The sequence below is a fragment of the Solea solea genome, chromosome 11 (genome assembly GCF_958295425.1).
Source record: "Solea solea chromosome 11, fSolSol10.1, whole genome shotgun sequence".
NCBI classification, from domain to species: domain Eukaryota; kingdom Metazoa; phylum Chordata; class Actinopteri; order Pleuronectiformes; family Soleidae; genus Solea; species Solea solea.
Window position 1 is genome coordinate 6,070,252 of NC_081144.1, and position 27,480 is coordinate 6,097,731.

At 43.7% G+C, this 27,480-nt stretch overlaps 2 protein-coding genes across 9 annotated transcripts in view; both read left to right on the top strand.

Annotated features, from left to right (window-relative positions):
* Positions 1-15,774, top strand: part of LOC131468862 (membrane-associated guanylate kinase, WW and PDZ domain-containing protein 1) — a 43,691-nt gene extending 27,917 nt beyond the window's left edge. For 2 of the 4 annotated variants that reach the window (XM_058643530.1, XM_058643531.1), the window contains exons 7-17: positions 12-82; positions 1,483-1,644; positions 2,333-2,855; positions 3,778-4,324; positions 5,204-5,264; positions 5,357-5,764; positions 9,987-10,187; positions 10,274-10,350; positions 10,437-10,583; positions 12,308-12,446; positions 13,389-15,774. In XM_058643530.1, the coding sequence (XP_058499513.1) occupies positions 12-82; positions 1,483-1,644; positions 2,333-2,855; positions 3,778-4,324; positions 5,204-5,264; positions 5,357-5,764; positions 9,987-10,187; positions 10,274-10,350; positions 10,437-10,583; positions 12,308-12,446; positions 13,389-14,743 (3,691 nt within the window). In that variant the 3' untranslated portion in view covers positions 14,744-15,774. Of the gene's footprint in view, positions 1-11; positions 83-1,482; positions 1,645-2,332; positions 2,856-3,777; positions 4,325-5,203; positions 5,265-5,356; positions 5,765-9,986; positions 10,188-10,273; positions 10,351-10,436; positions 10,584-12,307; positions 12,447-12,808; positions 12,913-13,388 lie in introns of all 4 variants that reach the window. The other 2 variants (XM_058643532.1, XM_058643533.1) reach the window with 2 other exon arrangements.
* Positions 15,775-18,639: 2,865 nt separating this feature from the next.
* Positions 18,640-27,480, top strand: part of iqsec2b (IQ motif and Sec7 domain ArfGEF 2b) — a 32,244-nt gene continuing 23,403 nt past the window's right edge. For 3 of the 5 annotated variants that reach the window (XM_058642167.1, XM_058642168.1, XM_058642172.1), the window contains exon 1: positions 18,640-20,432. In XM_058642167.1, coding sequence (XP_058498150.1) covers positions 19,963-20,432 — 470 coding nt within the window. In that variant the 5' untranslated portion in view covers positions 18,640-19,962. Of the gene's footprint in view, positions 20,433-20,511; positions 20,645-27,480 lie in introns of those variants that run through there. The other 2 variants (XM_058642171.1, XM_058642170.1) reach the window with 2 other exon arrangements.

Sequence of the window (27,480 nt, forward strand, 5' to 3'; positions counted from 1 at the left end):
TGTCTCTTTAGTCGCAACCCAAAGAGGACCAGCTGGCAGCGTCCTCGAGCCTTCAGCAGGGAGACCGTCTACAAAAACGACTGTGAGCCTCTGTTCTCTCTTTTTTTCTTTTCTCAAGATGCAGTTATTTTAACACGGGTGACACATTTCACTGTCGATGAAGCCGCATGTTCTGTTAAGAACGGAAATCAGAGACACAGCCGGCTCGCTAGAGACAAATGAGACGGAATGAGCTTTTGGGTGATCAGAGAACGTAAGTGATTGAGGCCTGAAGCTCGGCGCTGCTGGCAAAGAGCCAGACTCACTGCTGAGGTCGGCACATGGATGACATGTGACTGGCGACTTAGTGGTTTTTAGATCTGAACAAGGACGGTGTCAATTTTTGACGTTTTTTTCTAAATATTGTTAATTGCCAAATGCAGGAAAGCCATCAGATTGTGTCAGTCAAGTGCAGTACACTCATCTCCCCAGGAGGAGGTGATATAATCACTGTTGTGGCAACAGTTGCCTGCATGTTTAAGGGATTAGTGTGGATTTTGGTACAAATAACATGTAAATATGCATAACAGACTGACAAACACTTAACAAAAACAGGATTTAAGGAAAAGGAAACCAAAATATGTGTAATTATATTTTCTGCAGACGTGTATGATGTAAAGTAGGGCACATTTTTTATATCAATACTATTATTTACTAGTTATACTAGTTTATTCATTCTCTCTGAGACACACAATACATAATAACTCAGATTTATGAAACATTTGTGTTTATTAAGTGTTTCAAACCACAGTTAAAAACAGTAGTAAATGATTTCTTCAACTTTCACTCAGAAGCAAAGCTGAATCTATAATTATCTCGTATTTCATCGCATTATTGAGTGATCTATGTGAGGGCGAGGTGGTGCTGGACCAAAGAGCAGACAGGCAAAGGCAGTAGGCAGTTTAACAGTTTATTAAAGAACAGGTAAACAGATTAGATGAATCCAGACAGCAGAGAAGGTAGGCGTCGGTGTCAGCATGCACACGGGAGGAAGGTCTGAGCACAGGAGAGCACACGAGTTAACAAAAAGCAGAACATAGAAATAACTAGCACTGGAGAACTGAGATATCGTTTGACATTCACCACAGAGAGGTCTGTAACAATCTGCCGACGAGAGGCTGGAGAACCAGGAAATAAGTAGAGGCTTGATGATTAGATTGGGAGCAGGTGAGCTCCCGCCCGCAGGTGAACTGAGTGACGCCGTGGTGAATGCAGGAAAAACAGGAGACGTAGGCGGATGAGAAGGCGGGGCATGACAATCTCAACCAGTTGTCCTTTATCATGATAACTTTTGGCTTTATCCTACTGCTCTCATGTGAAGTAACAGTCGACATGCACATGAAAATTACCCACATTACAGTGCTGAGGTGAGATGTTTTTCATGGAATCTTTCAAGCAAAAACTTAAGTCAGTCTCTTCTCCTCTCTCTGTGTCTGTGGTCAGGGTTCACAGATCTGCCTGAGGATCTGCGTGGTTTTGCTGTGCACACACACTTGACCAAAGGATCGAGAGGGTTCGGTTTCAACATTGTTGGCGGGAGCAGGCCGAGGGAGTTCCTCCAGGTCTACAGTGTGACTGAGATTGGACCGTCAGCACTCAAGACAGGTAAAAATACAATGAAATGATGCGATAGAAAAGTAACAAAGATGTGTTGCTGTAATAAAAATATACTGTACATATGTACATACAGTATATGTGAGATAAATCCCATGAAATTACAAAAATAATACTGCAGTGTCTTTCTCTAGTCCTCGGTCTCTTCTCTTTGGGATTATACTTCTGGGGACATTTCTAATTTCCCCACAGCAAGTGTGCATCACAAATCAGTCGCAGCACACAATAATCTAGCTATTATTACACATGCATATGCCACTGTACACATTCAGGTCACACACACACACAGACGTGTTTCCATGACGTCCGAGAGAATAACTTCAACTACAATATTAACTGATTCATGTCTAACCTTAGACTAACCCTAACCGAACCAAATCCACATCCTGTGAAATTTAGGTTGCGAAAATAGTGTTCACACCACTTAAATCACAGTTAATAACACACTGGCAATCCAGAGCAGAGGGTGTCTCTGCAGGGACTGATCTAGTTCATATCACTTAATAGGCTGCTTTAGAGGGATTAGTTTGTTGGATTAATTCACACCCACATAAAACACACAGACGCTGTTTCACTGGCAATCGACACGTACAATCAAGCATATGAATATAGTCAAAATGGTGAAAAAAAAAAAAGGTTAGATGTGACTCTATCTGTGTGTCCTTTAATATTTTATCAGCGGACATCCTTGTCTACATCAATGACGTCTGCGTGTTGGGATCGTCTCACAAAGAAGCAGTGGAGATGCTGAAGTCGGTGCCTGTGGGCCACAGCGTGGACGTCGAGGTCAGAAGAGGGTATCCAATGCTCTACAACCACGACGGTTGTCCAAAGCAGTCCCCGCCAAGGCCACTGGACAGCGGTGCCTTCATCCTGCCCCCCACCACCACCACCCAGCCTCAGCCTCTTCACCAGCGACCTCGCCTCCCAACACCCACCCACCACGCCCAGCATTTCGACTTTAATGGGGTCCACGGTGACGTGGACTACATGGAACCAGGAGTGATTCTGGATGCAAATGGAAACGCGATGTCTTCCGTAGTCAGGCAGCCACCGCTGTACAGACGCTCCAGTCTGAGCAACACTGCCACGTTGTCCCCCGTTCGTCCACCTCGATCCCTGAGAAGACTGGCCCGGCTGCAGTCTCTTGACCAGGCCAGCCAGAGCGACAGTGAAATTGTGTCAGCGATTGGCTCTCACAGGTAACAACATGATGTTTCCCTGCTCCAAATAGAGAGCTCATCAACAAGCTCTGCAGAAGCCTGATAACGAGCATTTTATTTGAATCTGAGGTGTGTTGGAGCAAAGAAACACCCAAGACATCTGAGGCAGACAATTAACACGGAGGGACAGGTTGTAAAAGATACACACTAGGAAAACAAAGCTCAAAAAAACTACAAAAAACAGGAAACAAATAAGGCACAAAAAACATAGAGAACAAACCATAGTCCATGAAAACACTACAAAATCCAGTAAACAAAAACCAAAAACCAATCTGAATCATTTTTGTTAGCAACTGTCATCCTTTATGATTTTTTGCCATTAAATAGTTTTTTATGGTTACAATATTTTAATGTTCCAGCTTTATCTTTGATTATTTTCTCTCCAAAAAAAAAAAAAAAAAGAAAACAACCATTTCAATTTTTTGCTGCAGGAAACTGTAATGAGCCGGTTTCACCATCTGAAGCTAAATCATTAATTGAGACAGTAATTGCCTGAGTGATCAATCATAAATATTCAGTAATCATCAGTTGAGGCCTAAAAAATTCTAATCTTCAAACATCTTTAAGTGTAATTACTCACATATTCTTATAACCAGACCTGGTGTTCAGTATAAACGGCCATATTGTACGATAAGACACAAACTAGGCGCCTTTCAAGGTTCTCTCCCTTGATACTAAGGCACCAGGTATCTGGACCAGATACCATCTCAAGGCTTATTATCTGTATGCATCAGAGCTGGCACACTGCTCACTAGGATCTGGTGTTGTCTCAGTTCTTCCTGATCTGAGCTGCCTTCAATAAAATCTTTCAACTTAACTCATGACTGACTCCAGAGAACAGGTCAATCTCTGCAACAGTTTCCTTATTATGATTACAATTCTGCTTCCTCTTCTTCATCAGGGCATCAATGATTCGTAATCACAACAACAACTCCCTCTCAACACCCCAACATCATGTACGATACGGCACATCAAAGTCGTCTGAGAGCGACCTCTCCACCTGCACCCTGTCCAGATCCCGGCTGCCAATGCCTCAGTCGCCCAGAAGACCAGCAGAGTCCTCGCCCGGCGGCCCCCGCAGCTCTCAGTCCCATCTCTACAGACCGCAGACCTCCCACCTCAGACCTCCTTCCACCTCTGACAACCACTACCACCACTACCAACACCACCACAGCGTCAGCGATTTCCATGCCAACGCCAGCCCCACTGCCAGTCCAAACAGGGTGTCCTCTCCTGGAGCGAGGAGTGGGGGAGAGCTGGTGCCAGTGGTCCTGGCTCAGTCAGAAGGAGACGGAGGCCTCGGCTTCAGCATGGCGGCCGGAGGTTCTGGAGGCAGGATGACTGTTGTGAGAAGAGTGTGGGACAGGAAGCAGTGCAGCTCTCTGCAGCCAGGGGATGCTATTGTAAAAATCAATGGTGCTGATGTTCAGAGTCTAAGCTTTTCACAGGTAATGGGCGAATAATGTAATCTGAATAATCCCTTCAGATTACAAAGGGGGTGACTCCACTGATTGAGAACCCTGTTTGAATTGAGGTCTAAGGGAAAATTATCCAAAATTTCAGTTGATTTACAATAAGTAAACCGTCAGTAAACATTTTCCTGGGCAGTTAATGGTCTCAGTTGCTAGTTTTAGGTCTTTTTCAGTCGAATATTGTGTCAATTTTGTAATAAGGAGGGAAACAGGCAAGAAAGCACTGCACCTATGAGTGGACACCAGTGTGATTGACAGCTGGTATTGTTCAATAGGAGCCTTGTTACTTAAAGACTATTTGAAAAGATAACAGGGTGGCCGTGGATCAGTGTTAGAGGGGGTTGTTTTCCAACTGTAGGGTTGGGGGTTTGATCCCAGGCTCTGTTAGGCTACATGGCAATGTGTCCCTGTATAAGATGTGTGATAGTTAGAAAGATTTGCTGTGGGAATGTGTTTGTAAATGAGTGTAAATGGCGAAACGTGCATAGTCATCAAGACTTAACAGTAAGTATTAGGATGAGGTGTAGGAGGTGTCCAGACTCTTTTCATGTGTCGTTCTGCGCTGGTGGAATGACCTTCTGAGCAGAACAGGAACAGGTAGAGCTGGGTCTTCAAGACGCTCTTGAAGACCCAGCTCTTCCAAGAGCATCTTCTGTCCTAGCACTTACCTTTACCTCTTCTCCTGCACAATCTCCTTCTGCACTTGGATCCACTTCTGCACTCTCACCCTCTGTCAGTCCACTGTTCCTATCTAGTGGATTTCTTTCCAAGACTTCTTGTATGTAGCTTATTCCTCGTTTGTAAGTTGCTTTGGATAAAACCGTCTGCTAAATGCTGAAATGTAAATGTTCACAGGTACAAACCGTTCTCCAAGAACACACCAAACTGGGAGAAGTCATCTTACTGGTTCACAGAGGTAAACTCTTCCCATGTGTTGCAGCCTGTGGTCGAACATTTTTCTCAGTGTGGCTACATTTACCTCACACTTACTTTCTCTGTCATTATCAGGTATCTATCACTCGTCCGTCTCCCCCGGCTCTGGTCGGAGACTGCCACCGCCTCTTCTCCACCCACCTCCCCCACCCGACGACTCAGAAGAATCCACCAGACTCCCCGAGACGCTGCCTGTGCCCCGCACCTCCATGAGCACACCTCCAACCCCGACACGATCCTCGCTGGTCCAGAGCACCAGCTTCTTGGAGTCTATCCCAGTGACCCTGACGATGGAGCCCAAAGACTGGATCAACACGGGCCTGGAGGATGAGGCGGATGGTGTGATGGTGCCTGATTCAGGTCTGGGGAGGCAGACTGCCGAACAGACCCGGCCACTGCGAGGGTTTGATGTGGAGCTCAGGAGAAAGCCGGGAGAGGGCTTTGGTTTTGTCATTGCCTCTCAGGATGTGGAGAATGGCAAAGGTGAGAGCCAAGTTGCTTTGAATTTCAAACTTTCTTTTTTTATTATTTTTTTATGAAACTACTTATGTAAAAGGACGGGCCTTGGTTTTTCTGGGCCAATAGAACCACTTGGTCACATGCCCAGGGAAACAGGTTTCATTTGGATGCCCTTGTGGACAGATGCACCATTAGGTAATTACAGGTCACACAGTAGTGACCGTGGCCACATGAAACCAGCTGAGTCATGGTTCACTCTTAACCCCTCAGGTTGTTTTATGATGTCCATGACTTGGCTTATCCTGGACTTTATTACATGGCATGAATATATCTCTGTTTTCTGGAAATCAAAATGAAAGTAGATGATCCATGATCCTTTTAGGTCTTGGTTTTCATCCATCCGTCTTCTATTGCTTTATCCTTCACATGAGGGGCGCAGGAGGCGCTGGTGCCAATCCCAGCTGACATAGAGTGAAAGTTTGGGGCACACAACAACCATCCACTCTCACACTTATGGTCAATTTAGAGTGTCCGAACCTGGGTCTTCTTGCTGTAAGGGCATGAGTGCTGCTTGGTTTTCATAATATAGTTATTTTAAATACATCTTACCACAAAATATAAAGAAAATACACAATGTTAAACATGTGGATTTCATCTCATCTCCTTGTCCGTATGATCAGCATTTCTTTGACCAGTTATTACAGTGTTTATGTGAGCAACAAGCTGAGAGGATTCACATGTTAAAAACTCCCCAGATACTGTATGTGTTTTTCATAACAACAGTAGAGCCTCAAAAGACACAGTGGAAGAAAACACCCAGAGATTTTACACACACATGCTTAAACACGCATGTACACATGCAAACAGACACACACTGACTCACACACAGGCAAAGGGATTGGGACAGATGTACTCATCCTGCACACACACACACACATACACACATGTTTACCTTTGTTTCTATTCCCACAAGAACACATTTTCTCTCCGGTGGGTTTTTATATGAATTGTCTGCACCTCCTGAGGGATGAGCTGATCCAGGCTCTGGGACTGGATGAGTCAGAGTCTCTCGACTAACATGGCTTACTTTAATAATTAAATGGTTGCATGCATATTATACATTTTTAAATGTACTTGTATAAGTTTAGATTAGAACACTGACACAATTCTCAGGTAGCCTGGAGACAGAGAGGAGTAACTAGTGTAACTTTATCCAAAGGCAACAAACCCCCATTACTTCATAAAACTGTGTCATTTTTGCATTTGTGTATCGATTTAGCAAACGCAATATGATATCTGTGTTGACATGAGATGGATATAGACCTCCTTGCCATACTCGTGGAAGAACATTTCTTTAAAGAATATTATAGGTTATTTACAGGATTTATATGTACCCTTCTGGGGGTGTATTTGAGCTGTATTGTCTCTTTTTAGAATGAACTTTAGCTAAAAGTCTCATATCCATCTCACTCCATGCAGTCTGACCTGACAGGACATTGATACGACCGTATCCTGACTATAGTAGCTTTTACTGTTGTGCTTATGGAAAGAGGGATAACCGCAGCATCGCATCAGTGATGTATTACTGCCTCTCCCCCTTCCCATGCCTCATATTGGCTGCATTCTTCCAGTCTGATGCGGTTCAATTTGCTTTATGGCCTGAGCTGACACACATTTCTGTTTTTTATGGTGATATTATGGTACTTGGATGCTCGTGTCTCTACAGCACAGAGACCTCTCCTCCCTCCTCTCCTCTCCTCTCCTCTCCTCTCACCTCTATGTCTTCCGTGTCCTCATTCACCCCTTCATTTCACTCGCGACATGTCAGAGAAAAGAAATCCCCTTTGCCTCCACACATCTTTTGCTTCTCCCCTTCCATCAGTCTCCCCCTGCACTGCTTTTCCCTCACAAGCTCCCGCCCACTCTCTCTCCTTCTTACTCTGCAGTAAAAGCATCCCGTCTGCTTTTTTTTTAAAAAAGATTAAAACTCTCCCCCCTCTCTCCCTCTCTCTCTCTCTCTTGCTCTCCATCTCTGAATGCTACACTGAACATTTCCCTCGCAGAGGAGCAACAGAGCGAACAGCAAAACCCGCTCACATGTGAATCTCAACGTCCTCAGGACGTGGAAAATAGGATTGTTGTTGTCGTTGTGGTTTTTTTTGGTTTTTTTTCGTTTGTTTTTTTCTGCACGTTGCTAATGAAAGAGCCATGCTGGAGAGACTACAGTCTGCTTTAAAAACTGTGAAGGAGTCCAAACGTAATTATATGCTTGGGATTATTGTTGTATGTTTACCTTTAAAAATGGGGGGGGGAGGGTGCTGATTTGATTTGGTGCAGCGTTTCACGTTCATCTTTTGTGCATGTGTGAGACCAAATACTGTTGTGTTGTTGTGTGTGTAAAGTTTGCCTGTTGACTCTGTCTGTGTGAAAGTTAGCTCACCTGCTCTCATTAACTAATGGCTATTGTCAGTTATGCATACTGATATTTGCAGTGACAAGAGATTAAGGAGCATGAAAAAAAAGATATATTTTTTTTAATCCAGCCAGGCTTATGTCATGTCATGCTTAAAGCAGCATGACATGACGTCTGTGTATTAGAGTCATTATTGAGCCACACAGGCAGGACAGTGGACGGATTAAAGCAGCAACTAACCTGCACTTATACTGTCAACACTGCTCGCTTCCTTGGTCTCAGTTTAATCAGTTTTGCTGTGTGGGAAATGTCTGCACCGGCCAGTGCTTCTGTGGCTGCAGAGTGGGGTTTTACGATCCCGGCGAGGGGGGGGGGGGGGCGAGAGGGGGGGCTGCTCCCTCTCCTCAGCACCGAACAGTGCAGAGTGTCAGAGTCTGCTGCGCGTACTGCAGTGGGATTACTGTAGACGGGAGAGTACACCGAGCGCCAGAGGAAAAGGCACTATGGCATAAATCAGTCCATTTGCATGCATCTGTGTAGTTTAAGTCTGTGTGTGTGTGTGTGTGTGTGTGTGTGTGTGCAGGATGAGTGCATCTGTCCCAATCCCTTTGCCTGCGTGTGTGTCTGTTTGCATGTGTACTCGTGTGCTTTAAGCGACTCTTGATGCTCAACTGATGTTTTAATGCACGATAAGAAGACTATTTGCAAAGCTCCCTTTGCTTTAAATTTGACCTGATTGCCATTTCTGCCTGGGTCACCCAGATTAGGCCCCAGACAGATTGTGTCTCTGGGCTCATATGACACAGTTCACTCATCACAGTTTTCTTCTGTTAACCCTATATGTTTTACTCTTCTTTAAAAATGCTGAATGAGTCTTTTTTTTTTTTTAAATGCACTCTGCTGGATGGTTCACATCAGTCTCTAGAGGGCCCAGCTGTCAGCAAAGCACAGCATAGCCTTAAAGAAGGGTCACAAGTCGATGAATAGAGAGTTTAGTAAGACACAGAAAGAGGGAGAGAAGATAGATTATGAAGAATCAGCAGACTAAAAACTGTACAAGGTTTTTTATTTGGTGCAGGGGGATTATAAAACAAGATTATTTGTGAGCAGTCTGTGCACAGAGGATAGGAATGAGTTTATATATACATAAGACTAATTGTCTCAGCTCACATTATTGTGTTTCGTGTCTTCTTTGCATTAAAAACCAGAACACACATTATTTAAAACTTTATCTACACAGTTACAGTATGTGTGGTGTCTTTTCTAGATGGTCAGCACTCATCCGCACAGAGATGAGATATGATGTGGCGGCAAGTATCGCTCTGGGTTTATCAGTGTTTTTGTATGCCAGTGGCACGCCAATGCAGACAGTCTGCAAGTTTGGGGATCTTTGAAGAGCCGAGTAAAGTCTGTTATCATATGAAATTTGACAGATTCGGGACTTCCAAAGACAGATTATCATCTAACAGTGAAAGAACAGTTCCTGTTGTGTCAGCGGGGGGAGATAATGGGTTGATAGATTGCAAAGATAAAGATAAAGAGGAAGGGCAGAGTGTTTCAAGGAGACAGTGGGGGGAGGGGGGTCTAAAGACAGACTTTTTTGTGATGTCATTTATCAAGTAAACCCTGCCAAAAGCAATCCAACGTTTAATTACTGCTTGTTTTACAAAATCTGGCATAGACATAAGTGAGATAAATCTTTCTGATATTAAATGTATCAGTATTTGACAACACTCCTTTATCTCTGCAATTCACTTAAAGGGAACGTTCCAAGTTGGTTGGTCACTTAAGGTAGTCGTAATGGGTAACTGTTTGTTTTTGTCCTCTCCTCAGCTGCTTCTCTCCTCCCTCACCGGTTTGTGACGGTCCGTCGTGGCAGCCCAGCCGCTAAAAGTGGGCAGATCCGGCCCGGAGATCGACTAGAAGCCGTAGAGGGACGCTCGGTGGTCAAGCTGCCTCACCGGGAGCTCGCTCAGATACTACGGCGAGCGGGAAACACCCTGAGGCTCACCATCGTCCCCCGTCCAAGCACATGTGAGCGCCGACTCATACTCTAGATGCAGTGTAAAATGCAGCCCGGCTCTTAATTCACTATCTAATCTGTGTCCTAATTCTTTCAGACTCTTCAAGCCTTTCAGAAACAGCAGAAAATGACCTCGGTCACAGGAGCAGAAAGGGTCAGCGGTCACGTCCGAAGGTGAGGTCATATCCATCAGCTCATTTCAGTCACGTGTTTCTGATAATCCTTACAGTCCTCCCTCTGACTCTGCCCTTGTTTTCCAGCGTGACTCCAGATATTACAGTGTGGACCTGGATCGTGGTCCCTCAGGTTTCGGCTTTAGCCTCAGAGGAGGCAGTGAGTACAACATGGGCCTCTATGTCCTGGGGCTGATGGAGGGAGGACCAGCCTCACGGAGCCAGAAAATCCAGGTTTGTGTCTGTGTCTGGCATTTGTACAAATACATACAGATTAGATTAGATTAGATTTAGTTAATTCACTTATTACAGCAGCAGAGTTGGGAGCAGACAAGTACATCTACTGCTCTTATATTGAAATGTATTAACAATATACTAGCTACCATTATTATATTATATTATATTATATTATATTATATTATATTATATTATATTATATTATATTATATTAATAAGTATACAGTATTTGTATGTCATTGACTGTTGGCGATCAATAAAGTGTCTTTATCTTAATTGGCAAATCAATAAAAAGCCAAATGAAGGCCAAAGAGCAGTTTTGTCTAAATGAATGATGAATGACAAACAAAATGATGAATGCCTCCGTTGCATTAGATTTAATCAAAGTGACGTCAGATTAATCAGATCACTTGGTAATTTATCACTTTATTTTCATTTTCAGTATTTTGTTCCATAAACATGAGAGTGTTATTACCAGTGTGGGTGTGTATAATGACATCCTAACTGTAGCTCTTAGTAAAACTACACACAGCCTCTGTGAACTGTCAAGTCTCGACATTGTTCTACCTCGAGTAATGAAAGTGACTAATGTGTCACCCAGTCACCACAGTGTAATCACAGTGGGTCACAGAAGGAAAAGCACCTAAATGAGTGATGGCTGAATTCCATTTCTATTTTGCATAGTTGAAGTGGCTCATTGTCTTTTATTAGTAACTCTCCAAAAACCAAGAACCTTCTTGCTGTGAAGAACTACTGAAGTCATTCTGCAGGATGGACTGACTTTTTCCATAAAATAAAAGGAATGATGATGATGATGATTTATTTTGAACATGAAACATTTACATAAAATATAAATTAATCTAAATTATTCATGTTCAAATCTTATCAGGTCCCACCCTGCTCTATTTCACTTCATATAATATATGATGTAATATAGGATAATAGCATTAAATGTCCATAAAGAACAAATGCCTCTTACATTCATATCATTGTCAAATGAGTTCACACAACACTGGTTGATCTTTGTGTTTCGCCCGTCGACATAGTCATGCTGCACACAGGAAGTGATACATTTTAAGTCAAGACAGACAACAGCTGTATTGTTCTAGTAAAGTAAAACAGCTTTTAGAAGTGAATTCTACTGCTCAGAAAACCTTTACAGTCGGACTAAGACAATAATTTGGTTTTCTTAATGTCATGTGCACACATAAATCAGACTAAAATCGAGCTAGTCTTAGTCAGACTAACATACCTGAACAGTAACATCGATTCATAATCCGATTAATCTGTATATGCTTAGTCGGACTGGAGTCAGACTTCTGCGCATGCATCAAAATGTCTTCCCTGGCCTTTGACCCGGAAGTAGAAGGAGATGATGTATAAACTGCAGTACTGTTGCAGGAAGTCATACATATGGTGGCGTCTTTATTTTCGGATAACACAGCAACCACAAGAGCCGTTCTCCATCTGATTTGTATAATGATTAAAATGTTGCACACTGCAGCTTTAAGTATAGAATAATTCATAAAGGCAAAATTCTGTTAGATTTGATGTGATGTGACTTCCATCTCATGTCACTTGCATCTCAGCCAATAATTCTATAGTTTTCTATCGACATAAAGCTTAAACTTATGACCCCAGGTGTCGCCGGGCCTGTAATAAACCACCAGTCACACAATCGATAACAAAGTAATGTTGCCTCTGTGTTGTCGTGACTGCAGGTGAGCGATCAGCTTGTGGAGATCAACGGCGACAGTACAGCAGGGATAACCCACAGCCAGGCTGTGGAGCAGATCCGCAGAGGAGGCCACCGCATCCACCTGGTGCTCAAGAGAGGCAACGGCTACGTGCCTGACTATGGTGAGACCCGGTAGAAGAGTCTGGGTGTCAGTTCTGGCCGTTACCACATTTTTATAAAATCATAAAATCATCATAAAATCGACCTGTCTTTGGCATGCGGTGCATTTGTCATGTGTTGAATGTTCTACTTTTGTCTGTGGTATTGATTCTAATTAAATCATTTCTATTTCCTTCTCCCTTTGGGCCTTTTCCTACCTTTAACACATTACTGGTTTATTCTTTTTATTTTTTTTTATTTTTACATACTCACTTTATATTTCTCCCTCCATTTGAGCTTTCTTGGTTTCCCTCTTTTGGAAATTTGCCCTTTTTCCCCGCGAACGTTCCTTTCTCCTCCACTCTTTTCTCTCTTTCTCTCTCAGTGGAGCTCTCCAGTTTGTCTCTATGTATGACCAACTCCAAGCTAGGCGAACCTTGCTTCTATGTCATTGGACGGACAGAGAATACGCGGTTGGTAATGGTTCCTGTTAGTTCTCCCATTTTCTCTCTCTCTACATTCCCTCTGCTCACTCACCACTGCTGTCTTCACTTGTAGTGAAACGAGCCTGTGCGAAACCTCCTCACGATAACATGATCTTCATGTAGATATGTACAATATTGTGCTTATTGGCCAACCTGTGAGTGCAATTCACCAGCTTTACAGTGCATGTTTATGCAAATGTAACAATTATTGTGAAGAATGCACCAAGTGCACTATTATAAAACACACTAATAGATATTATCTGTGTTTCTAATAAGGTTTTTGTCCAAAAAAGGGAAGAAAAGGAGCCATTTCATAAGATCACCCAATGCACTGCTTACAAAAATAATAATGATAATGATAAAATAAGAAAAAAATCATTACAGAGCTGTTTAACAAGAGATTTCCACAATGTTTTCAGCGTATTAAATCTGTTTTCTCTTTGTTTTTCCGTCCCCTCTCTTCATGTAACGTGCGTCCAGGCCATGAGCGCAGAATCACTCCCCCCTCAGTCCTGCATCACCCCAAGAAGCAGAGTTTGGCTGCAGTAGACTCCACTGGGCAGAGGGGGCGCAGCTCCAAGCATAAGAGGAGAAGCAGGTCTGCAGATGGACGCGAGAAAGAAAAGGGGACTGGAAGGAGGAGGAGAAGGCAACACTCGGATGGAGGCGGGCGCTCAGGTTTGCAGAGCCCCGTCTCTGAGCTGGGAGAGACGTCCCCGGAGGCCAGGGACAGGAGGAGGAGGAGGAGGAGAACAAGATCTCAGAGTTTACCCAGAGATGTTGTCTGGAGTGATGACGGGAGTGACACAGAAAAAGGAACAGTGATCAGTGGAAGAAAAGTGGAAAGGGAGAGGAGGAGCAGAAGCAGAGACAGGAAAAGCAGGAGTAGAGAGAGAGAGAGGAGGAGCAGAAGCAGAGGCAGGAAAAGCAGGAGTAGAGAGAGGGAGAGGAGGAGCAGAAGCAGAGGCAGGAAAACCAGGAGTAGGGAGAGGAAGAGGGAGGCAGAGGTTGAGGAGGAGCCTAAGGAAGAAGAGAGGGTACCTTCTGTTCAGGAGAGGCTGGAAGATAAAAATGAGGAGGAACAGGAACAGCAGCAGCAGCAGGAGGAGGAACATAAGGAACAGGAACAGCAGGTGCAGGAACAGGAGCAGCAGGAGAAGGAACAGCATGAGCAGGAGCGGCAGGTGCAGAAGATGAGAGCAAAATTTGAGGGGAAAGAGAGTCAAGAAAATATTAATTTACCCATTCCAAGTCCTGACCAAAAGCTTCCTAGACCCAAAGAAAACTGGGAGGCAGCTAAAGAGGAAAAGTGGGACATGGCAACAGAGTACAGGGAGCTGAGGAGGCAGAAGAACCAGCAGCAGGAGCAGGAGCAGGAGCAGGAGCAGCAGAGGTCATGGGTTAATAATGGTGGTGAAATTGAAGACACAGAGGGGAATTATGACAACAGAGATGATGATGATGATAATGATGATGATGCTGAGAGTGGGAGTATAGAAAGGCCTCTACCAGGCATCGATCTGACAGATCCAGTGTCCCAGAGAGAGCTGTTCTCCTTCCTCACCTCCACGCTGTCTGTGGAGCAGCTGGGGGACGATGAGTCAGAGTCTGGGGGCAGCCAGTCTGATGGCAGCGTGTCTGCCGCCAGTATCTCAGGCCTTTCTCTGGCTGCCACAGGCGCAGGCAGGCGAGGGGCCGTGGTGCTGCCGGGCCCTTGGCTCAAACCCAGCCAACAGCGGTCAGAACAGGTCACAGCGAGGAACAGGCGCCATGTAGGACAGAAGAGGCAGGGACGAGGAAGAAGTGCTGTCTCTTCGATTATTTCCAATGAATGAACGGTCTGATTGGAGTAGGGACAGATGTGATGTTCTGCTCATCAGCGGTTGACTCCCCCCACTTTTACCAAAGCAAGTAGTGCATGAGTTGTTGAAGTGTGTATAGGAATAGAGTCTGGCTCATGTCAACAAACACAGACTCCAGATGCAGAAGCAAAGACTGGAGCGTTGCTTTAGTTACCTCGTCAGTGTCACGTGTCCGTGAGTAAAATACTGCAGTCTCCTCTGTCACTGTTTCAGGCTGGAGCTCAGGATGCTAGTGTGCGTCTGTCATGAGCTCAGCAGTGAGGCTGCACTTCAGCCACAGCCACACGTATCGTTATAGTAGAAAACTATAACGTTTAGCTCCTTTAAGTTGTAATGGAAAGTAGTGCCAGTTTGTGTCCATCTCACACTGCTAGACCTTCACGATCCACATTTTCTCCCTCAGTCCCTTTGATATCGACGGTATCGTGCGATCGTGTGAAGTCATATACTTTGTGCCTTTTTGCAGCCAAACTCTTTTGGCTGATGTTAAATGTCACTCTCATATATTTGAACTTGTAAGATGACACCTGCACGTGGTGAAGTTCTGTGTTTTTCCACTTCTGTCTGTCTTCTGTGGGGACTGTTGCCCCACACTGTGTTGCACTCATTACCTTCACGTTCACAGTCGTCGCCGTAGATATTTTTAGGAGTTTTTCCAGCCACATTTATTCACTTTTTGCTTCTCTGGCTATATCAGCACAGTGTCCTCCCCCACCCCTCCTCCCCACAAAGACTTTCACTTATACCTCATGAAGATACTGAGCAATAATAATGCAACAGTCCACGACTGTCACGTGTCAATCGTGTCTGAGAGGAGACGGTGCGATGTGGTTTTTTTTGTACATTATCCTCTTTGTCTTTTGTGGACCTTGCCTCAAAATGTAACGCTGTTCTATACTAAACGTGAATATATGATTGTTATAATGCAGATCCCCTTTTGACCGCAGGTGTGAAATCTATATTCTGTAAATTTCTAGAGAAATAAATGACAGAACCTATTGTAAAAAAAAATATATAGATATATATATATATAAATACTAACTGGAGCCAAGCCCTGATTTGTATTAATGTATTGTAATACATGAAAAGTTCTAAATAACTATATGTGAAGACATGCATTATATCTATATATTACAACAGCTAAAAGTTCATATTATATATTACTGTGTGATGACAAATATGAAAACTGCTCTATAGCTTTTGTGAAGGGTCAAAATTTAAACAGAACTATGTCGTACCCAACCCTGATTTTAAACGGAATGTTTCGCAATATGCTGCTTGAGTGTGGATTAGGGATGCTCTCCGTCATATTCTACTTCAGAAGAAAACAAGATGCCAAAAATTTGCATCCATTGTGCATATTTCCACTACTGTTAATATCGTGTATGTGCAGTCAGAACAAAATCACTGTCTTGATTCTAGAGAGTGCTGTGTTCAGTGTGCCACGTACAGTTGCCTTGGTAACATAAACCACTTTATCTTAACTGCAGATTTTTTCTTACTGTGAAAAACCCTTGCTCCGAGGTCTCTAATATGAGATGTGGGTGGGCTGCTTAGTAATGTCAGTCATGCCAAAAGAAAGAAGAAAGTAATAAGTAAATCCACAGAAATGAAAAGCGTCATCAGCCTCTGCAGAATCGGAGATGACAGAATAGCACATATTGTTGTTGTTTTCTTTCCTTTTGTGTTATTAAAAGCAGGAGCCAAGCTGAGTGGATACTGTGAGATGTTATTTTTCTATGAAATGATCTTTTTTGGAAATACTCAGGTCTTCATTACACTTTGCTCTAGAGAAGCGACAGAGTGACTTCACATCAGTTTCATAACGCGCGGTGGATTCAAACGATCTCAGTGTTAAAGCAGTGGCATTTGAAGACGCAGACTGTTACAGCTGTTCATTACTAGACCATAATATTCTAAAGGTTGGATGGTGTTGAAAAAAATCATTCCCTCATGTGTGCCCCCGCAATCCTAATCCAAACCACAGGACTGAATGAACCTGCTCTGATTACCGTACAGAGTCAGGAGAACTGCATTCTGCAACCATACAGAGAACCTTTAGTCACCTATATGTCAGAGTTATTTTATAATGTTTGCTAAACTTCAGTTTTTTCTTCTTTTCTTTTTTTTAGACTTTTGTTTCCTATGGGGGGATTAAATGGCTGAACTGTATTCAAACTGTATTCTAATAAAACCACAAATAAAACTGCTGAACCTATTTCCCCTCAGTGGTAATGCATGTCGTTCTTTCAACGCCACAGGAGCCACAGTAATGGACAGCAGATGGCAGCAAAATGATAGGCTACAGTGTATTAGGAGAGTTGAGATTTGACATGATGGTGTGTGTGTGTGTGTGTGTGTGTGTGTGTGTGTGTGTGACAGAGAGGAAGAAATCTGACAGTATTTTAAGGATTCCATAAAATGTATCCATAGAAATCAGAGGACGGGATGAATCAGGTGGTAAAAAGATTGAATTATTTAATCTGCCTTTTGCAAGAACAGGATTTTCTTGCAACACTTATATCTATTTATTGTACTGTAAAGCAGCAGCAGCTTCACCTCCATGTGTGGTTGGTGTATGGGCTGTTACACACACACACACACACACACACACACACACACAGAGGAATTTACTGCATCTCAGTTTAGATATGTGCACTTAAGTGCTGCCACTAAAAATAACCTCGCTCTGGGGCCTGTCTTTCTCTCTTGTCCTAAGCTGCATCCTTCTGTTCGAGTCAGCTCAGATTCAAAAGAAAAAAAAAGAAAAAATCTCTGGCAAATTCTGGTATCACACACATACATGTATTTGTGTGTGTGTGTGTGTGTGTGTGTGCATGTATATGTTGCAGAAGGACATACACTTAAAGCATTTAACTGTTCACATCAAGATAACTGCTAAATTTAATGTTAAGTGCCCTTAATATCATACCTACACTGTCCTGTAGGCATTTGCATTACTTTGTGTTTTTGCTCTGAGGCACTCAACAGGATTTGTGGAGGATGTAAAGCTACAAACAAGGATGAAAATTCAAGATTATGTTTGTACCTTCAAAATAAAACGTCACCTTCATGTTGTACTAGTAGTTTTTATTCTACAGCGACGTTTTCCCCAATGATTTGGAAAGAATATTATTATTATGATATTATTATAATATCATAAAATTGCACCTACATTATACTTCCGTCTTATCTGACGCCAAGTCTATGTGCTGTGTGGTGGACACTTACTGTATGTGAGCTGAACGTAAGTACAAAATTCATGCATCTGTACTTTACTGTTATTTCTATTATTTCCGGCGACTTTTACTCCACTACATTTCCTCTAACTATATTTCTTACTCGTTACTACCAAATAAAATCAGAAGAAGAAGAGTTGGTAATGGTCTGTGTTTATATAGAGATTTTCTAGACTTGATGAGCTGCTTTACACTAGAGTTTTGTCATTCACACGCTCCAACATGGGGTTGGTGTGTCTTGCTCAAGGACACATATAGACTAGCAGAGCCAGTAATTGAACCCACCACCTTCCAGTTGAAAGACAACTCGCCCTACCACTGAGCCACCATTGCTTAATCCTTACTCACCTTTTTAATACTTTGACTTCTAACACTTAGGCTAAGTACATTTTATTCTGACTGGGCTGCGACTGTGTGTAACTGTGTGTCCACTTATATTTAATATTGGATTAGGTTGTGCTTTGTCATGGACAGATTTTGAGTACATTTTCTTGGGATTTAGATTATTCATTGTGGTTTGCAAGTGCAGTTTCCACCTGCTGTCTAAAACTTTCCCCTGTGACTTTTATTTTGAAAGTCTATGGCGGAAGTCGTGCATGTATTGTTCCGTCTGACTTGACAGAGGTGGCTTTGGAGAAACTGCCGCACGCATCTTTGAATTCCAGACGCCAAAGGGTTAGCGAAACCTCTGCGAGACTGTACGCAAAGAAGAGCGCCACACCGCACCACTGCTTCTGCTGCTGCTGCTGCTGCGTGGATTTACCGACACGACGCGACTGAAACTCGTCTCCACAGATAAGTAGGAAATTAAGAATCCTTGTTTGTCACGACGCATTTCTGACCGACCAACAACAACAACTAAAGTAGCCTCCAGTTCGCAGATTTAACAGCCTATTTGGACTTTCAGACAGTCGATAAAAACAAACGAACAAACAAAAAAAACTCTGGATAACTGATACAGGTGTGTCAAGTTTTTTTTTTTATCTCAGTCTTTGCGAATGCGTGACGTGGAAATTAACTCGCGTTTTTTTCTTGGATGAAAACCCGCAGAGACGCGCTCTCTGGGAACTAATCTGAAAATAAGACACCGGGATGTAGTTGTTGTGGACCAGAGGGGAGGAATCTTTTTTTTTTTTTGTACCTCAACCATGAACTTCGTAAGATTCCTGTGCTCAGTTTCTGCGCCTTAAAGACACAGAAAGCCATGGGTTGAAAGTAACAGTGGGAGACTGTGGGGATGTTCTCCGTGGGAGGGAGCAGATTTTTCTGTCTTATATAATGATTGACAGCGCCTGACAGCCTCATTAGTGACAGATAACTATAGCACCACCCTTCCCTAATTACCCCCCCACCCTTCTTTCCCCTGCTTGTCTAGAAAGTTCTTATGTATTTGATGCTATTAAATACTATATTTTGCAGATATAAGCCACATATAAGTAGATTTATTACTATTCATAGTTCCATACTGTACTCTGAGTCATCAGGACGAGAAGAAGTGGATTAAATATTTACTTCTGACTCACAAATATCAGTTTATGCCATTGATAATTGGGTTCAACCTCCAAATTCACCATGATGCCCCTAAATGTTGAACTGCTCCCTGCTGATGGGACTTCAGGGCGTGGGACCAGTGTGCTGAGCTTCTTTTTGATCTTTGAACTCTCGTCATGGCGTTGCATCGTTTCTAATGGCCGCTAAGATGCTATAATGGTCGTATCTGCTTGAGGACATGTAGTCACGCTGACATTCTCAACCCTTTTTAAATCTCAGTGACTTCCTGTTTGTGAACACCTGAAGCTCACTGTTCGTTTTCACCAGAGCATTCCTCGGTGCCTCCCTCCCCCCCACTCATCAGGGCTGGTGGGGGGGGTGGATCCGGGCCCCCACGGGGTCAAAATTGTGGTGGCGGCGGCCGGCGGTGGTGGTCATACCCTCAGAGGCAGGGTGTCCACCATGGAGACTAGCCCCGAGAGCCCTAACCGGGCGGTGGAGTACCTCCTGGAGCTCAACAACATCATTGAGAGCCAGGCCAAGCTCCTGGAGACTCAGCGTCGCCGCATAGAAGAGCTGGAGGGGCAGCTGGACCGGGTCAGCCAGGAGAACCAGGGCCTGAGACAAGACCGCAGCCCGCAGACCCCGGGTTCGGACACGCCGGAGCAGAACCACAACCACGGTCAGCCCCTGTCGCTCACCAGCCATCGTGGTGGTGGTGGTGGTGGTGGTGGTGGCAGCAGCGGGAACGGTGGCGCCCAAACAGCTCAGGCGACAACTGGATCAACCACGACACCAGGGCCCAGCAGAGAGAGGAGGACCCACACCAGGCTGACCAGAGGTCTCTCCTGCGGCTCCTCTACCACCGAGCGAGACCGGCTGGAACGCACCGACAGTACAGACACCAATGCCAGTTCCACCATACGTAGAAAGTAAGTTCTTCTTCATGGCGTGTTACAGATTTTTTTTGTGTGACAGATACTAAGCCTTTTATAATATCAGGATGATGATGATGATGATGAGCTGCAGCCCTTCTAGTCACCAGAGATAATCCTTTCATTATGCTACCAAACCTATGAATAGATATTTTAATATGCCGTCCAATATCCATGTCCAGCATCCTGGAGGATTATGGGGAAGAGTGGTAAGTGCAAGTGTTGTCCATTTTTCAAAATGCTTGGTGTAATTTTGCCCACAGAGAGTTTGATTTGTGTAATGATGTGCGTGCGTAGGAGTTGCATAGTAGTATTGCTGAGGAGAAACTGCAGCCCAGGCAGGAAGGTTATACTTCTAATGTTTTCTTTATGATGATGTGAACTTTTCTGTGTGAAGAATACACCCACTGTTTGCTCCGTCCCCCAACTCAAGGCCAACCTGATGTCAGATTGCTGCAAACACAGCGTTGGCAAACAGCAAGTGCATCTGTCTTCTACTTTTAGTTGCTCAGCGAGAGAGGGAAAGAGAGCGAGAGAAGGCTTTTGTTCTGGAAGCATTACGCTTTGTGAGTAGGCAGATATTAATGTGAAAAAGTACACAGTGTAACTGTAGTTTGTGTGCCTTCAACACGCTCTTACCTTCGCACAATCACCTCAGTAATTCTCACTGGATCTTGTCTCTTTTCTCCCTGATCAGTGATTTATTCAAATCTGACCAAATCCCTTAATGATTAGAGTTTTCTGTCACTGTCTAACTCTCTGCCCGCCTCCCAGGTGGTGATTGAGTCATTACACAGAAGCACATATTAGTTATTCATGTGGGTGTTCAATAGTGAGATAATAAAGTGAGTATGTATGCCCACTTTCGCTTTATATGTGCAAGACATTCATATCTTAGTAGTCTGACGTAAAGGCTTAAAATATGCTTTTTCCCATGGATCCATTTATGAAAAGAAGTGAGACTCCACTCTTTTATGATGTCTTCAATTCCAATTCCATAGAGCTATACTGCATTTACTGTGTGCACTTGGCTTGGTGTGTGTTCACATTACCAGCTACAAGAGTCCTACATGTGTCATTCCTGTGAATGCGACACTCAGAAATGGAAGCTGTCGCAGCAGATTTGTGGGTGGGATTTGGCTCGAGAGCCCTGGTTCCCAACCTGGGGTCCTAGATCACATTTGGGGGTGCAGATTTGTCTGCTCTGAGGTTGTAAGGTTGTAAACATTACATTTGTGCATATTCAATTTAGAAAATTCCAATCCCACACTATATTGGTTTGAATTTAATAAGCTATTTATCGGCAACGCTACTGCGTAGCTATATCTGATCGCGTTCCTGTTGTCAGCATCTGTAAAACTAAATATCACATGTCTGAGAAACATAAAAGTACGTAAGACTCACTGGTATCGAAAAAAGGAAACAAGGAAGTATCTCAAAAGAGTTACCTTGGTTTTGATTTTTGTGATTTTGATAGGTTTGGGTTGGGGGGGTCCTGGTTTGTCTTAGATACAAGCAAGGGTGGGAACCACTGCTGTTCTAAGCCACATGGATTCTGATAATGTGATGTTGTAGCCCGACTTGCACTTGGTTGATTCCTTCTTGCTCGCATGTGAAGAGGGAACTGAACTTTCCCTTTGTGTCTGATTCCAACTGAATTCTCCAACACCTCCAGACTTGGCTCTCACCACCAGTGAGGAACTGCAACTGTATCTTGCAGATGTAATAATCTTGCAGCGCCTCCCTTGTTATTTTCCCCCGTCGTGGCAGTAGTTGACTCTGAATCCAGGCTGAGACAAGAGTGTCATAAGAATTGTCACATTTAATAAAGAGTCGCCCACACTGTAGAGCCATATTGTCCCCGTCTGGCTGTGACTCAGCCCGGCACAAAGCTGGCCTATTAGTTCAGGTCAGCCACAAACACCCTCCGCTCTAATAATGGATCAGACACAGAAACACGAGTCCCTTCATCGTCAGTGGTCATGACACTCTAAATATGGCGCGGTTCAGAGGGAGAGACAGAAGAAAGACATTAGCGAGCGAGGGGAAAGGATGACAGGGGAGAGGAAAGCGTCTGAGTAACCTCCCTCAGCATGCCTCCATCTAAAAGAGAAAAGGTGGAACACACATACTGATTTGCCATCTGTCAACAGGGTGTGTGTCTGAGAGAGGGAGATATGAGAGGGCAACCTGGGCCAGAGAAGGAAAAGGCTCAGGGAGCAGTCTTTGTTTTTACCCAATTAGTTTTTTTTCCTGCCAGCAGGAGTCCTCATCTCTCTCACAATTTTGTTTCCAGACAAGGAAGTCGTTTTAGTAGCAACTGCATCAGAACAAAGTCACTGGTCTCCTCTTGTTTCTCCCAGCAGTATGTAAATAAACAGCTGTCCCCAATGCTGTCCCCATTCTCCCCTCTCCTCCTGCTAATGACAGTGTGAACAATGAGAGTCTGAGACGCCTCAGGGTGAAATGATATTTGACTTTATGTCCCTCCTCCAAGTAGCAGCAGGACTGAAGGCTTTGCCACAGCCTGTTGTGAGCATGGCAGATGTTTTTCTTTCTTTCTTTTTTTTTCGTCAGTTTTTATTTTTGGAGAGGTCGTGCATGCGTAGGGACGGGAATCACAGGGTCCCCCACGACACGACACGACACATGGTCCACGATATCAACGATTCTCTGATAATCAATACATTGCCCGACAATCGTATCGCGATACCTCACGATGTCTGTCTAACTGAAGCAAACCAAACGCCTGTGAGAAGTTAAAAGTCCAGGATTTCTGTATTTATTCACAACATGGAGAACAAAGTGCATAAAGTCTATGTATTGAACATGGATGGAGCATCTCTTAACGTTGCCTCCACCATTATCCTGCTGTAAACTCCTTCTTCTTGTTTGGCCTGGTAACTTCCGCCCAAGTTTCTTTTATTCATTTGAGCAGCGCCACCATGAGGAGATGTGCCTGTGTGAGCAGGGCTGCTGTGTATTGGTAAGAACCTAACAATGCATCCATATACAGGCGTGATGATACAATATACTGGGATATATTGGGATTAGGACATTGATCATTTTAATCTATGGCTTTTCCGGTTTGCTATGCACAGATTTTGGGAGACTCGCTGTCGAGTGTGACAGTCTTGCATGATGGCTGAGTCCGCAGATTTGTTAATTACTTTTCCATCAGTGGATTTTTTTTTTTTTGATGTTTGGTGTCGTGATTGTCGAGTTTTTTTTCTTTATGTGCACTTCATTATCACCGGTTTCCTGCCACAGTCCAAAAACATGCAGATTTGGGGATTAGGAAAATTGGACACTCTATATTGACCGCAGGTGTGAGAGTGGATGGTTATTTGTCTCTATGTGGCCCTGTGATGGACTGGCAACCTGTCCAGGGTGTGACCCCGCCTTTCGCCCTATGTCAGCTGGGATTGGCAGCCCCCCGCGACCCTCATGTGGAGGATAGTTAATGATGCACCAGGATAGAGCGAGAGATCAGATTTTTGTGCAATTTGCAGCATCAACTCTGTGAAAATCTCCTTCATAATCCCAGCAAAATGGCAGGGAATCTAAAATGTCTCTTAAGTGAATGTATATTGCATTGTATTGCATCAGAAATTGGATCGGATTTGGACCTTGGACCTTGCGGACCCTGATAACGAACAATTTATTTGAATCAGGTGTGTTGGAGCAGGGCAGAGCAGTGGGTCCCCCAGGACCAGGATTGAGAAACCCCTGGTCTAGTCTAGTGAGAGGAGAGGGAGTGAGTCGAACTAGTGGTTGGAGGCTTAAGTACAACAAAAACAACAACAACAACAAGCAAAGGGAAACTGCTGTCACTTCAATACAGAGCTTCAAAGAATCAACACACTGCCATGAAATATCATGACATTTTCATGTATCTGTATTCTCTCACATCCCTGTGTGTGAGTGAAGCACACACAGTGTGCGTGAGAGGTTAATTAGTGTGACCAGAGTATCATTAACACCAGCCCAGGGGTGATAATTACTGTATGTATGTGTGTGTGTCTGTGTGTGTGTGATTGATGTGTCCTTTTCTGGGATGTCCATTATTAAGAAGCCTATTCGTGTGACCCTGCGGTCTGCCTTGCGGGCTGTCATGTTTCAGTGGTGTGACAGGTCTCGTCGTATTGTTCATGATGTGCTACACGCATGCAGCTCATGTGATAGAGAGGCGGGGGCAGCTGCAGGTCCTGGTGATGCTGAAAAATCAGAGCAGTGTAATTATATAACACACACACACACAAAAGGAGAGCTATCATTTCCCTTCTTCGCTTTGCTCAGACTGCTGTGTGAGCGTTTTTTTCTGGTGTCTCTCTTCGTCTTCTTCCGTCTCCCCTCTTCTCCGCGCAGGACACTGTGGGCATCGCTCTCGGCATGCGGACGTTAATGTAGTTCCGGGGAATTTGGGGAACAGTAATTGGCTTTTGTTCCTGCAGGAGCATGATTGTCAAACTCCAAAACACCGTCCCCTCTACAACCCCCCACTCTCCCTCTCTTTGCTTACTCTCTCACATACCCACACGTACTGTACACATTCACTCTCTCACTCTCTCTCCCCCATCACTGCTCCTGTTTCCCACTGCTGCAGATATGACTCAGAGAAACTGCAGAAATGACTTTTGTGCTATTGTATTTTTTTCTTCACCCGCTCTCCCTTTCTCCTTCCATTTTTATCAGATTAGGAAAGTTAATTAAATGCAATTTTTTTGCAGTGCAAGTGTTTTTCGCCTGTTTGTTTTTACATCCTATACCGTTGCTAGGATAGTTCAGATGCATCTAAAAGAAAGGAATAGCCTCAGGCAAATGTGTGGGTAAGCTCAGCTGAGGCTGCACTAACCTTCTCCAAACGGTGTGAGATGTGATGGGAGATGATCTCTCTGGAGTCAGAACTTTTATAGAACCACGAACAAACAAAGTGAAGCCGCGAAAAGCAGCGGTTTTCTTAAGGTCTCAATCCTGCTTGGATTTTCTATTTCAGGATATGCACTGGGTTCAACAGCGTATGTAATTTGTCTACAAATTAAAGCATCACAGTTGAGCTAATGATTACTGATGCAGTTTATCTTGATGTGAATTCAAATGACGGATGTGTGCGTTGGAGGCACGTGGACGTAGGTGGTGTTTTTTTGCCTTTTACTCTGCATTTCTGAGTGAAGGCCTCCCGCAGCACATTTGCACAAAACACTCATTTTCATTTGTATTTTCGACCCTTACAAATAGTCATTTAGCATAAATGGAGGTGAAATATTATAAGACACACATCAGGCAAAAAACAGAAAAGGAAAATATACTTGAAATAATAACTATATGTAAATTGCTCACATGTTTTGAAGTAGCAGTTGCTGCATTTAGAGCTACAGCTAGCTATATTCATAATCGCTTAATCGGTAAAGTATTTTCTCGTAATCGTTTGGTCAGAAAATGTAGAACAATATTGATCAGTGTTTGTCAAGTCTGGAAATGATGATGTTCTCAAATGTCTCGTTTTGTCTACAAACGAAAATGATCCAGTTTGAATGATTTCATTGTTACGTGGAGCAAAGAAACCAGAAAATATTCACATTTAAGAAGCCAAAACGATCAGAAAGCTTCTTTTAATAATGCAAAAACCCTCAAACCGATAAATCGATTATCAAAATAGTTGACGATTCGTTCGAGTAACTGTTTCAGCCCTAGCTGTACACCAGTGACCTCTCAGTGTGGCAGCCCACTGCTCCTAATTCTAGGATGGGTCAAAATGCATAGAATAATTTCCCTAAGGGGATTAATATAGTATCTAAAATAAAATAAAAATTAAAAGAAATTCATAATAACATATGACGTATATGTTGATAGAGGTGGTAGAGCCCATAAGGCAGAGGGCCCGTTTTCAGAGAATCCATGGGTCAGTTCCACATGTGGTACTTTGCTGTGCCCCCCCCCCCAAAAAAAAAATATTAATAGTGAACACACAAGTGCTTTGATAATAAAAGAGTCAGAAACTACACAAATCCAGATACTCATGGACGGACACGACAACACAATGGCACAGAATATTCATCCATTTATTCATTCATTCATCTTCGACCGCTTTATCCTCCACATCTGCATGTTTTTGCACTGTGGGAGGAAACACACAGAAAGGCCCTTGTTCCTAACGGGTCACAAATCTGGGTCTTCTTGCTGCAAAGACAAGAGTTGATGATGAAGAAGAAGAGGAAGAAGAAGAGTGTCACCAACGTAAGCCCCTGCACACTGTATGATCCGCCTGTTGATTGAATATCACCCATGATGGCCTATTTTTATAATTGTTACTGAGGAGATGGTTTTCTTCGCTGTCATTTATAATCATCCATACCCTCATCTTCATCACATGTCTTTGTTCTCAAAATGGCACCGAGACAAGTGACCGCTGTAGCTGTGATGTAAAACTTAAATCAGGAAGTAGAATGTCCTTGGACTTGGAGCGCTGCGAGAGCTATAGTTGCTGTGGAAACTGTAACGCTGTCGTCGATGCAGTTTTTATACTGCATTTTCCTCTTCCCTCCCTCCCTCCCTCCCTCCACTTCCGGCTCCCCTCACCTATCCAGGTGTGAGGTGAAGGGACGGCACTGACATTTCCTGATCCTGACTTCCTCCTCCTCCTCCTCCTCTTTTTACCCCTCTGTCATTTGGAATCAGCCTCTCTTTGCTTCGCTTTAAGTGGCACTTGTGTCTAAACAACAGCCATGGTCAGTTAGAGCAGAGATTGATGGTTGCTTTGTTATTAGTGTGGAAGGCAGAGTGCCAGGCTTGCTGGTCCTTCATTAGCGGGTTAAACATCACTGTGGATCTAATCCCACTCACACAGCCCTTTTCTCTTTTCTCAGCTGCTACTATGACTTAACTCATGATTGTTTTTGTTTTTTTACCCCTATCAAAACAAAAAAGTAAGTGTCACTTTCAGGCGGGATGTTTGTCAAACACCCGTGCACACGTTCTGCGGAGCAGATCAGGGAGACTGGTTACCGTGGGAACGCTGTGAGCTCTTCTGTGAAGAACTCTGTGG